At 36.4% G+C, this 13294-nt stretch overlaps 1 protein-coding gene across 3 annotated transcripts in view; it reads right to left on the bottom strand.

Annotated features, from left to right (window-relative positions):
* VPS13C (vacuolar protein sorting 13 homolog C) overlaps positions 1-13294 on the bottom strand; it is an 84762-nt gene that overhangs the window by 30203 nt on the left and 41265 nt on the right. For all 3 annotated transcript variants that reach the window (XM_051628063.1, XM_051628064.1, XM_051628066.1), the window contains 17 exons: positions 12948-13007; positions 12563-12728; positions 11556-11672; positions 10912-11015; positions 10295-10462; positions 9564-9868; positions 9036-9180; positions 8655-8811; positions 7667-7794; positions 6458-6627; positions 5682-5920; positions 5137-5366; positions 4269-4361; positions 3077-3442; positions 1793-1882; positions 1230-1385; positions 191-455 (listed from right to left, as the gene is read on the bottom strand). In XM_051628063.1, the coding sequence (XP_051484023.1) occupies positions 191-455; positions 1230-1385; positions 1793-1882; positions 3077-3442; positions 4269-4361; positions 5137-5366; positions 5682-5920; positions 6458-6627; positions 7667-7794; positions 8655-8811; positions 9036-9180; positions 9564-9868; positions 10295-10462; positions 10912-11015; positions 11556-11672; positions 12563-12728; positions 12948-13007 (2959 nt within the window). The remainder of the gene's footprint in view (positions 1-190; positions 456-1229; positions 1386-1792; positions 1883-3076; positions 3443-4268; positions 4362-5136; positions 5367-5681; positions 5921-6457; positions 6628-7666; positions 7795-8654; positions 8812-9035; positions 9181-9563; positions 9869-10294; positions 10463-10911; positions 11016-11555; positions 11673-12562; positions 12729-12947; positions 13008-13294) is intronic.

The raw sequence follows: 13294 nt of genomic DNA, 5'->3' as shown, positions 1-13294 counted from the left end.
AGAGAAGAAATGTTTCTTTTTAAGAGATCCAGTAGCCAGCTTAATTTTTTTCAATTGCCATCAGTATTCAAAAGCAGTTTCAACACAATGTACTTCACCTGAATTTTGATCACATCTAATTTAACCACATTGACTCCCCCATCTTCCCATCCTCAACATGCCACAAGACATAGTGTTGCCAGCATAATACCTAAATTTAAAGAGAAGACGGAGCTTTCTTGTCGGTACAAGGCAGACAACCTTCCTCGCTGGGGTGCTTCCAAGCCAGAGTATTCCAGTTCCACATTCTGACCAATTTCTACATTTTTCACGTTTTCTTTTCCAACTGAACCAACTATCCGAAAATTGGAGCTAGGAAGCACTTTGAGAGGAACACCTAGAGCATTTTTCACTATGAAAGGTGCTGTCTCTTTAAAGGAATAGTCAAACGTGGATGCAGTCCCTTCTGAAAATGCCTGTAATTAATAACATATATGTTATACATAAATAACCACAGAAACATACAGATGCTCTAAAAGGTCCCAGTAACCAGCAAATAAAGAGGGGGGGGGGGGGGGGGGGGAATATATATATAGCAATGCCTATGCTTTATATAGTAGTCTTTCAGGGAAGTAAAGGTTAGTTCCAGAAAATTTCATTATTATTCTGTGATTTGCAGCAAATGTTGATGCTACTATAAGCACTGGGAATTTTTTTACAGTTGTTAGGTTGTCAGAGAAAAATAAGATTTGGGACACACAAGTCCCAAGCACATTCACCATGTACTTACTTCATATTCAACTGCAACTTAGCTTACAAACATTTGTTTGATTACACAAAAGCCATGGCAACTGGCTGCCAATACAGACCTACAGTATAAGCAAGTACTACCTTAGAGAACTTCTGCTCATTTAGAATTAGAAAATAAATAGGTATAAGCCACATTCTGGGGAGTAGCTTGATTTCGTAATCAAAATTTATTGCCTCATAATAAAGAGGGAAAAAAAAAGCCTAGGGAATTCAGAAGCACACCTACTACCCCCACCCCAAAAAAAAAAAAAGTAAATGTATTTTTTAGCACACTGAACGTTCTACTACAGTTTGAAAGCAAATCTTTAAATGCAGACATTTGTTAGGGCTGCAGAACAGTCACTGGCTTGTGACAGCCAACACAGAAAGTTAATAAAAAAATAATAATCAGCACTTCCTACAGAATCACATAATTTGGCACCTTCCCCTTTAAGGACTACCTTGGCTAAATTACTGAAAACAGCAAGAGAACATTTGGATATTGTTATATTCATTGTATTGTTTGAAGAGATGTTGACTGCAGTCTGTGGCTCAGGAAGAACAATGAAGTCATCCCCAGGCAGCAAGCTTCTCTCCTGGACAGGATTAGTCTTCATCTAAAAGAAAAATTTCATTAGGCAATTACAAATACATAGATTACTTTCTCCTTCTTTAAAACAGGAAAAATATACTTGACCTACACTTGACAATTTCACTAAGCAAAGGAAAACCTACTTCACCTTGCAGATCTCAGACACCTTACACCACCATGGGAACTTTATGCCACCACTGAAGGCAAGCAAGTTATTTTCTTTCCTCTCTGTACGTGTGGTTCCACACTACATTTTACCCATGCACTGGACAAGAGTATTCAGAAAAACCTTAAGATACCTAAAGACTGATATTTTTCAAGTGAAATTGCATAGCTACCTCAAAGCAACAGCAGGTCAACGTTCTGTCACATAAAACCTTTAAGAAACAGCTAATTAAGTTATTTAACATAGTTTCAAGTATGTTTACGTACTTCCAGCTTTAAACTCCATTGCTTCCTTCCTCCTTCAATCCGTTCAATAAGTGGCTCCCACACTGCATAGCTTTCATTGTAATAATGAATCTAAAGAAAGAATAAAAAAGTCAAGTAAGGCATCTAAAAATAAATAACTGGGTTTCTTCCAATAGCATTTTGTATGACAACATTAATAAGAAAATAATCTTCATTTCACATTTTGGAGGTCTAGGTTTAACTTTTAATGGCTTCAAAAATTCATAGACAGAAGTGTAATATAATGTAATATAATACATAATTTTTTAAGAACTGACTACCTGGCTTGGTTTCAGAGCAATTAGACAGTGTGGTAACTCCATATATTTCTAACACTTCCCTTAATATAATGCAGTCTCTATCCTCTCCTACATTTTTTGAGAGAACGACTTGGACATCAAAAAAACTTCAACATTCCAAGAACTTCATTCTAGATATACACTCATAGCCTACACCAAGATTTCACCTCCCTCCACCCACTGCAAATTTTAATAGAAGCTGAGAACCAAATAGTTCCGGATGTTCTCTTGCAGCTGTCTTCCTCATCCCTCCCTCCTTCTGGAACCACAGTGCCTCCCCCTGTTACATCTGATGCATCTTCCATAGTCTGTTTGGACAGGCATCTCTAGCAAGGAAGGAAAGCTACTTGTGCATCCAGCAGAAGATGCAGTATGAGGCACATTTGGTAAACTAACAAGATCTAAGTAAGATGTAGTTCACCTACTGCACAGAGCAGCTGCACAGCTGGTTGTATGAAATTCTAAATCACTGCCTCCCTAAGAGATTTATACCATCTCCGAAGTTACCTTGGGCAAAAGAGTTAAAATAGCCAGCAAAAAAACCATGGTGTGATTACAATTCAAGATGCAAAGAAGATTTTGAGAAAAGAGTGCTATTTCTATCTTACCAATAAACAAAATACTAGATAAACTAAAAAATGTGGGCAATATGACTTAAAATATCAATTTTCAACTATGCCAAGCTTATTGTTCATAAAGCAAATAGTGAACACGCAAAACTAATAGAGAAAGAGAAGACTAGATTACTCCTCAGTAGCAACTGCCACTAAAATCTACTATTGATTGGAAGTTTCTGTACAACCACATTATGCTTACTCATAGCTGCCTGATTACTCAAGAACTCCTGAGCATACTGCAATTTAAACCTTTAATGAATTTAGCACATATGAAGTGTAATAAAAAGTGAGTTGAACATTACAGAATGTGCGGAAGCATTTTAAGCCTCTAACAAATGAATTCTACTTACCTCCAGTGACATATCAGCAGTGACCTCCATCAGTGACGACCAGTTCTTAAGGACACCTGAAAACACAGATTCTACTAACAACAAAGGGACAGTACGATGACCTAGACCACATTCCAGGGTAATCTGAACAGATTTCACTACAATGTCAAATTTCTCTTGTTTTTGAACATGTTCACGGTCCTTAAAAGCTTCTGTTGCTTCTGTAGCTACATCTACACCAAGAAACCAGGCATTGCACTCATCTATAGACTTCACTTGCCACAAATTCTCAGAAACTTCAGTTGCTCCTCTAGAATCCTCCTCTGTTGTTTTGGGTTTTATGGCAGACATAATGGTCATCACAGTGTTCAGAATTATTGGGGAGATCTTAAACAAAGAAAACAGAAATATACAAAATACAAATATTAAATATTGGGTTCTTCATCCATGCACAGAGCATTAAAGGCCCTTTTAAGACATGCAGCATAAAGAAAACCAGATTCCACTAATGGACCTCCTCTCATCTTCCTTTCCTACAATATTTCCCAATTCCTCCTTTACAATCCCCAAGGCTCAAAACAAAATTGTCAGACAGGAATTCTACTTTTACTGATATGTGATACCCCCATAATAGCAGCCATTATAAATCTTCTCCCTACTACATTGTAAACTGTAATTTTATTTTTACAATCTTCAAGGTGTTCAACACAGCATGTTTGCAGTGTTGCTTACAGTTTAAAGCTTCACCACTGACCACCTTTCCAATCCCACATGCAATCTGAAAGCACAATTATTAATTGACTTATTAAGAACAAGGTATTTCACATTGTGTATTATTCTGAAAATCACATTAACAGCCTTGAATTTACATGCACTTGTGTGCATGCTTCTGCTTGTAAGTCTCTCTGAAGAGAAAAAAGTGGTGGGGGTGGCGGGGGAAGGGTTGTTTCACAAATATGAAAGAAACTGGTATGAGGAATCCTAGTACCTGAAATATTTAGTCCTTTTTTGCCAAAAGAGTGCCAAAACAAGAAACCTATAATAATTCTTTCCAACACAGAGCCTCTCTAAAAAGGATAAATGCCTATTTGTGGAATTTAACCAATGGGAAAAAATGGACATTTTAAATACCAATACATAAATTAAAAAAACCCGTCAAGCTGCAGCTTGAGTAACATACCTGTTCTTTCAAAGACACTTTCAATAATCTTACCTTTATAATAAGTTCTTCTACTGTTACCACCACAGTCTGTAAGCCAGAGACATGCACCATATTTTCCATGACCAAAGAACAGGGCCGTAACACCTGAGTGAAAAACAGAATTTGATTATTAAGGTAACTCCTGCAAGCTAACTTTTCCAAACGGTCTTGCATTTTTTAACCCCACAGGCTAAATGGGATACTGATCCCATAAAATAACAAGTTTCAGAGTAACAGCATTCTTTCCATAGCATGACTGTGCTTCATTCCAGCACCCAAAGCTGAACAGAACAATTTCATACTAGAAGGTTAAGAGTTGGTGAAATAAAGGCTTTTGAGGTAAGGCTTATAAACCAGACACAACTAAAACCCAGCTCACAAACAGACTGATGGTAGAGTCAAAAAAAACCCTAAATCCTTAAGAAAAACTAAATGCCTAAGGAAAGATACCATGTGCAAGACGAACCACACAGACCACCTTTGCAGCTCAATGCTGCCTGCTAGGAATGAGTAGATAAAGTTCCATATAACACACTGATCAGCACACTCTACTTCAACAAATAATCTTACAGCCAGAAAACAAAGTTGCAGAAAGGTATTCCTGGTCTTCAAAACCCCTCCTACAACTTCTTCACCAAGAAACTTTTTAATTTTATTTACACAGGGTTTAGACAGAGCTGTATGTGATGAAATCTTGCAGCTACTGATATAAGATTTACCATTAAATGACATACCATAGATGCACAGTCCCTTCTTATCTTCATAATAAACAATGATACAAAACCTGAATTTCCTGAGCACTATGGATATGTCAGCTAAATGACACGCTCACCAAAAGTTCTCACTGAATTCCTTCATTCTGAAAAAAAAGTTTTCTTACTGTAGTAACACTCTTGTCTTGTTTTTCTTTGAGAAAGGCACAGGCCAACACTTTCAAGTCCTTCACTTGAGCAGTCATCCTTTGTGCAAGCTTTCCAGACGTCAGAGAAAAGTCACATTGGAAGGAAACTTTTAAGGCAGGAGCATCAGCTTTGGTCAAATTAGCAACAAATACAATTTCTGGATCCATGATCACAGCTTTTATTGTCATATCTGGCCGTACAGATATTTCTATGAAGATAAGCAAAAAAACCTCCTTGAGTATAAAAGGTTTTAAAGCATTATTATGTATGTAATACCTAAACCATACATAAAATTGCTATGTAAATCTAGAAGTACAAATTTAACTAACAATGTCTAAATTTTTATATGAACACTTTGCTGAACCTGAACATCACAGGTCAACTTACATACTGCGAGGGATAAAGTAATTTCTTAAGTCTGATAGCAAGAGAGCATCTTGAAAATTTCTGGATTATTTCTTTTCACTATCAAGTCTGTAAAGAAGGAGAGTAGGGATGGAGGGTGAATATTAATTTTACAAACCTGCTTCTGGCTTGGACTTCCCAGAAGAAACATGCTTTAATTGGAACTGCGCAGATCTTTCAGTTGAGGTTGCTGGCATTGAGTTAATGAAAAAATCTGCCACTGTCAACAAAAACTCCATACTAGCACATATGTACAGCTTGTCAAGGACAGCAATGACTGCAGTTCCATTTTTATCTTGCTTGTAGCTTATATCTATCATAGAAGTGTCATTTGTGTCATCTTTCTTGTCTATCATTCTGGAAAACAAGTATAATAAGAAATATTTCAAACACCACAGCACATAGATCTAGAAAAAAAAGGATGTACAAGTAGTGCCATTTTTCCTCCCCGTGCCATTTATAAATAAGAATTACAACATAAGGAATCAGTGTTTCCTCCAGAAAAAAGAAAAAAAAAAAAAAAGAGGGTATAGACATCTCTAAGAAGTTTAATTACTATTTTAAATGTGTGCTACATTTTTGAAACTACATATGCAGAGTGTAAAAATCAGGCTAACGTTTCAGTCCATGGAACTCCCTAGCTGAGGCTGGTTGCCAAGTTCAGCAGTTCTACAGTTTACTGTAATACTCAAGCCTCCCAGGTCCTTTTTTTGCTTTGGATAACCTGGGACATCAACATACAAAAGAAGAAACTTGATTAACATTTATGACAGGCAACAACTGACAGACTCAAGTTTTATCAGTCCCTCGTGAAGCCAAGTATATAGAAAAAGGAAACAGTCTTCCTCACAAATTGCAAGGAGTTTTTTTTATTTCTGATGCATTCTAACTTACCTTGCAGTCACATTCTGAATCCCTTCTCTGAGATCATCCAGGGTACATGCCTTGAGTTTAACATTAACATCCAATGAGCCATCGGAAAACATCTTCCCCGATGACGCCATGAGATGCAGTCGCAGTTCACCAAGGCGTAGTTTGTCACTATGCAGTGAAAGCAGAGCCTTCTACACAATGAGAAATAGTAGGGCTAGTTATCTCAGAACCAAGTAATAAAGACATTCCCCTTGCTCTAGCCATATGCATTCTGATGGATGAAATGAAGGATCTGACTAGCCTGTTCCTGTCATCCATCCTCCAATCATACAAATTAGTTCAAGAAACTCACTGATAAGACAGAAGAAACAAGTTGGGTTGGAGTAAAGTTGTTTCTTCATTGCATTTCTAGTGGTTGTTCAGAATGTGTGACTAAAGGATAACCCATCTGAACCCTAAACCTCCTACCAGAGGATCCCGCTGCTCTCATCACACTAACTCATTTACAACCAGGACCTCAGTAATAAATTGAAAGAGTATGAAGAAATTAAAATAAAATCCCATTACAGTTCCTTCCCAGTGATACTCATTTCACAAGAACTTCTTAAAATTATACATGACTCATACAAAAAGCACCACAAATAGTTATTTTAAATGTAAAGCTACCACATATTCACCATATACCAAGACTTCTAAAGCAATCATCTTCACATCTGGACAAACCACATTAAGTCACAAAAACAAGGCAACACTGTACATATTTCTCCTGTTCTCAGCACAGGAAGACTGTTTGTTATTGTTTACATTCCAACAGATGTAAGAAAGAAGTATGGACCGTGTGCTCCTTGGATATGCTTACTAACTATACAGGCACCATAAAACTTGCATCACCTAGGCTAGCAATTCCTGCTTTCCCAATTCTCCTTTTTATTTTGGATAACCAGAATCAAGGCTTGAATGACTAAATCAAATGGTGGGTGGTTTTGGTTGGTTGATTTAAATGTGACTTTTAGAAACGGGACTTCTAGAAATGCACTTACAACCTTCAAATTAAGGGCATTCTCTGCTCATAAAACTTGAAAAGTTCCAGGATAAATTGCATAAGCTCCATAAAGCAAGCATTACAAAGCCAACACAACCAACACACTTTTGCTTTACTATCTTGAGTTCAGTCCACTCGAGAAGACTAAGTACCCCACCCCATCTGTACAGCAAAGCTTTGTCACAAACCTTATTCTTATCACTGTTGTAGAGAGTCACTGAAAGTGACTCAAAATTGAAGTCAAATTTAAGTGTTGTGTAACATTCTGCAGAAGACTGAACTGTAGAAACATTCCTTTCTCCAAATGCAAGAGGACCTGTCAGTGAAAAGAAAGTATTTTTACATTTCCTTAGAACACTCAGTTTGGGGGCGATTTTCTGGGCTTGGGTGTTTTTTCTTGGGGATTTTTCTGTTTTGTTTAGGTTTTTGTTGCTTAGGTTTTTTTAATTAAGATCAGAAAAATCACAAAAAGAGGAAAAACTCTAAATCCAGAAGACTACTCAGAATAACTTGCACTTTCATGTACTCATTATGGCTTTGTTCTGCTCAATGCATGCTAAATTACCTAGAAGAAAGTGGTTTAAGAACCTTAAAAACCCACTGTCATTAATTTACTACAGTTCTTCACTAGTTTAAATGAAGAACTACAGAAAGTAGCAAGACTGTTTAAGAAATCTGCACTATTCTTTCTTCCAGTTTCTTCTCAAAGTATAGCAATTCAACCTTTGGTTAAACAGATTTTTTTGACATTGAGAATGTTACATTTTGGACAAAAAGGATTTTGGCCCAGTGGTAATAGTATTTAATCCACAGACATACACTGTTTGATTAACACTATTTTAACACTAATATCATCCATTGTTATCATTATGCATTTACATTCTGGCCTTTTTCTCTTCTTAAAACCACCTGCAACTTATAAGATATTGACATAGACTGAAAAATACCATCCTCTAAAAGATTAATCATAAAAAACATGCTACAAAACCTTTTGACCATCAACACCTCACACTCCATGTATGTGCATATAGTCTTATTTACAACTTCTCATGCACATAATATGTATGTAACAATAAAGAAAAATAACCTATTTACATCCATTTAAATGCTTCAGATAAGTATGATGTTTGAATTTGCAAAGAGTATGAATATATTCAGCTTTTTAAGTGAACATACCCTCACATAAGTCAGATTCACTTGGAACTTTCCCTTTTTTAAGTATCCGCGTGTCTTCCATGTTCTCTTGCACAGTATTTATCTGGGAAGACGCCCCTCCAAGGTTTTCAAGTAGAATTTTCATGACAACAGTTAGATCATCTTCACTGAGTGCAATCTGCAAAGTGATAAGCCCACAACTTTATTTGTGATGACAGTATTTCTTTCCAAAATAGAACCCTGTCTTTTGCATAATACTGATAACGTTGAGAAGAAACAACATGCTGCTTCCACATGGTTTATATAACAACTGTAACAAGTTTACAAGCTCCTTAACTAGGAAAAGTAATATTTTTAGAATATATTTAATTTTGATGTAGCTCTGATTCACCATGGTATTACCTGCATTGGTTTTAGGTCTCCTTTGATACCAATTGTTGGTGTTTCATGATACCAAGTCGCTGCTAAATTTCTCTGGACCAGTAAAGTCAAACTCACAGGACACAGAATTTCAGAATCTGGTTGAGAATCTGTGGATATGATGCACCTACAAAAGACAGTGGAAGCAACAAAAGAAAAATATTTAGTAGTTGCAGAATACTAAATAAACACCATACTAATCTAGCAGAATCATGGGTATGCTGGGTTTTAAATTAATAATAACGTGTGATACATGTACTTATGCCCAGGTACAGATTTAAGATTAACTCATTTACTGTTCTATCATTCCTTTCTTTCCAAGAAGTTTTAGATATTGTGTACATGTGTCCCTACCCAAAAGCACTCCTCAACTTAGTTTGGAGGGTATGTTTTGTTTGGTTTTATTATCTTTTATCACCTAACATCTTTAAGTAACAGAACAATGCTGCATATGGAACATGGACCTGTTTTCTTTATAAACACTTTCCAACTCAAAAGAAAATTCCATACCTTGATAATTTCAAATGAGTTAGCTGCACATCCATGTTGTCAACAACTGGAGGAAGAGAAGATTCATCTGAAGACACCAGCTTGAATTCATTCTGAACTCTGATTAGGCCAAGATCAGCTACCAAAGCATTACATGAAGTTGAAGATTCAGGAACAACAATAACTGGAGCTTTCAAGTTGACATCCATTAAGAGGCGGAAACTCTTTTTAGCAAAGTCTTTCATGCTGGAAGCAGCCATTTCTGCTGCCTGGACAGTGACTGCAGTCAGGGCTTCTTGTGCTGTTTGGAAATTGTTTAGGAAGTTCTGTTGATAGGTAGTGGAAAAAGTAAGAGTTATACAAGAGCAAACAAACCACAAAAAAACCCAAGCCCCAAGCAAAATATACATTTAAGAAAAATAGTGCAGCTGTGGCAGAAAGATGAAACTTCTAATTCAACCATGCCACTTTCTAAAGAGGAAAAGGTTAAAGTCATGCACAAGCTATGACATGGATTACCTATTTCATTTTTAAGACATTACTAAAGCTATCAACTCAATTCATTACTTGTTTTGTCACCTTTGTCCTTACTTGTCATTCTTCTATAAAGCGGTACAACTTAAGTAACACTCAGCAAAATAATTCTGTATGCATGTACATCAGCACACCACAAAGCACAGGTCATAAAAAGCCGGTTACATTTTATTAAAAGCCTTTTAATGCCAAGAAAAGAACTGAAACTTATGTCTTACCAAGAGAGACATAAAGAATTTATGAAGGTAAATTATTTGGATGCAGCCCACTTTCAGAGACATTTTACCATCCACCCGTGACATATCAGTGTAGGCTTTCCCTGCAGTAGCATCTGGATAAAGTGACATGTGAAACCTAAACACTTCATCTCCCATCATGGAGACAGCCTAGAAGAGTAAGTTCATATAGTTAACACTCACAGGCAGTAATCTATGACAGAATTACAGCTTAAGTGATCAAACAAGAAGTATTTCTACAAACAGATGAAATGTAATTTATCAGCAATACGTGGCAAACCCACGCTAGGCACAAAAGGACACGGATTCAGCTGTTTTATGGTATGGCTCTCCTCACTTGGCTGTCTATAACCCATTTAGTATTTAAACCATGTTACTCAGAACTAAACACATCAATGCAAACATGATTAAAAAGAACTCAATATTGAATGGAAGCATGTTTTGCTTCTCTGAGATAAAGGAAAATAACCAGTTGTTGTTTGGTAGATTACATTGTGCTTCGTATTATACAATGCAGCAAATCAACTACAGTGCTGTCATTAAACAGCCTAAAAGAACTGAGTCTCATTTTTTTGTTTACAATATGCACAACACATCACCTTCTTATGGATTGTTTTTGGATCAACATTGGTGATTACAATGTCCTCAAGTCTGGAGAACACTTTAATCTTTTTAGTTTTCATAGCTACAGATGCATCCATTCCTGATTTGAGACAAAAGGAAGAAGACAAAAAAATGCACTTCAACAAATTGTTAAGTCAACACATTTTTAAAAAGCAGCATTATTTATTACTGAGCATAAAGAAAAAGAACAGCTCAGAATCCAGCATTTTACTACATAACAGCCAATAGTAAGTCCAAAACAAAAGTCATGACCTTATTACACATGACAAATTCACCACCATGAATTGGCTCTAAGACTAAAAATTCCCAACACTAAGATCTAGCTATTCAATATGAGGAGCCCGTGTTATTTATAACATAGTGCCTTGGTTTATTTTAATTTTACTCCAGAAAGAAATTAATTGCCTTCTTTTTCAATGTCAAACACTTTATTCCCTTGCAGGCATTTTGGTTATTAAAATGCTTGACGGCAATCACATTGTACAATCAGAATGTATCCAAAGAAGCATTACACACATCTGCAGTGCACACACCAGACTTTCAGCAGGGAATGAATGCAAGGGAATAAGGTATTTATTGTTACAATCAAGTAGTTTAATATTTTAATTAAAATCCTTACCTTTTATCCTAATGTCTGCAATGCTACAGGTCTGATCACATACTGTAATACCAAATGCATTTAGCTTTGCAGTGAGTTTCAATTCATAGATATCATCATGAGCAGCACTACTAGGCACTGAATAGGAAACACAAGAGACATAAAAGAACTTCATTATAAGCCAATTTTTAAAAACATGTTACATTATTTGTTTCTTACATGTATGAACTACTCAGAAATCAGCCAGCAGTTTTCCCTAAAAGCAGTACTATCAATGAAGACATGACATAAGCCTTTTATTAACACATTTCTTCTGGCACAAGAACAGTCACCAAGTAACATGGGCAAACAGCAATCAAGATGATGTTTTTTCTCCTCATTAATATCTAGTTTTCATGCAACAATATGTTCAATACAGAATACATTTCATATTTGAAAGGCTATCTCACAGGAGAAATATTTTGTATAGAGTAGCAAGGCCAGTTTAGGCATATTTGGTGAAAGAATTTTCTACAGCAAAGTTTAAGGTGCCTGCAGAACACAAAATCTAACAGCCAGCCACTATACACTCCATCCCAAAAGATTCAGGATTAGGAAACCTTGGATTTCTGAAACAACACCATGAACACAAGAATCAACACCACAGGACCTGACAAAACACTCTCAAGGAGCTTGCATACAACAAATCATACTATTTCAAGGTTACATACACTAATTATTAAAATAAGCACAAACCCCTTCAGTTCAGAACTTCTCTTTGCTTCCCCAGGGCTCAAGAATGTTTATTTTCAGCAATGTAAGCACTTTCTAGTGCTTTCAGCCTGGAAAGCAACAAAGTTGTGGCACTGATGCTTGGGAAAGGCTTTGGTACCATTCAGAGCAACATAATTTATTCAACTTTTATTAGAAAAGTCAGACCACTACACAGGAAAAAGCTATATTGAATAAGGAAAATTTGTAAACCCTTTGAAATCAACAGCTAGACTGTGTAACGCAACAAAATTATGGCCTTTCTAATACTGCATTACCTGGTCTAAGAGTACTTCCTTTTTCTTGTTCTTTTATCTGAGGCTTGTGTGCTGATGCTTTATCAGTACTGGGAAGACCACCTGATGGAACACTGAACGTCACAAAACTCATGATGGAAAGCAAAGCCTCTGTGTGAAGTACTATATCCAAACATGAAAAGATGACCTAAAATGAGGGCAAGAAGACAAAGTAACATTATTATTTAGTAGCAGTCTAGTGCATAACAACTCAGAGTTACTGTCACAGAATTGTGTCTTGCTCAGTTTCAGAAGTCAGGGTTTTAGTTTTTGGGTTGGGCTTTTTTTTTTTTTAATTCTGTAAGAAAAGAAGTGGGCAATCACTGTTTGAGAAGCTTAAAAAAACCTCAATACATCCAGTACTTACATTGATGTTTTGCTTGGTACTTTTGTAAGTAGTAACAAAATCTGGTCCATCAGCATCTGCCTGAAGGAAGACAAAAAAGCCCAAGCACTCAGTCAGTCACTATGGAATCAAAAAAATTCATTAACTGAATTAACCACACACACACAAGGATTATTCCCATTGTAAATGAAAACAAAGGAGAAGGAAGATGCCTGAAGAAACAGGTTCTCTAAAAGCACACAATCCAGGGAGCCTGGATGGGGTACTCGCAATGCTCTGCTCAGTGACATTTTACAGTATGTATTTTGTTAAAGCCCAACTGGCCTGTTACAAAATTTTGTCTTGCCTAGGATTTGTTTAAACTGGAT

Source organism: Apus apus, chromosome 10 (assembly GCF_020740795.1).
Source record: "Apus apus isolate bApuApu2 chromosome 10, bApuApu2.pri.cur, whole genome shotgun sequence".
Classification (NCBI taxonomy): Eukaryota; Metazoa; Chordata; class Aves; order Apodiformes; family Apodidae; genus Apus; species Apus apus.
This window is presented reverse-complemented; position numbering and strand designations above follow the sequence as displayed.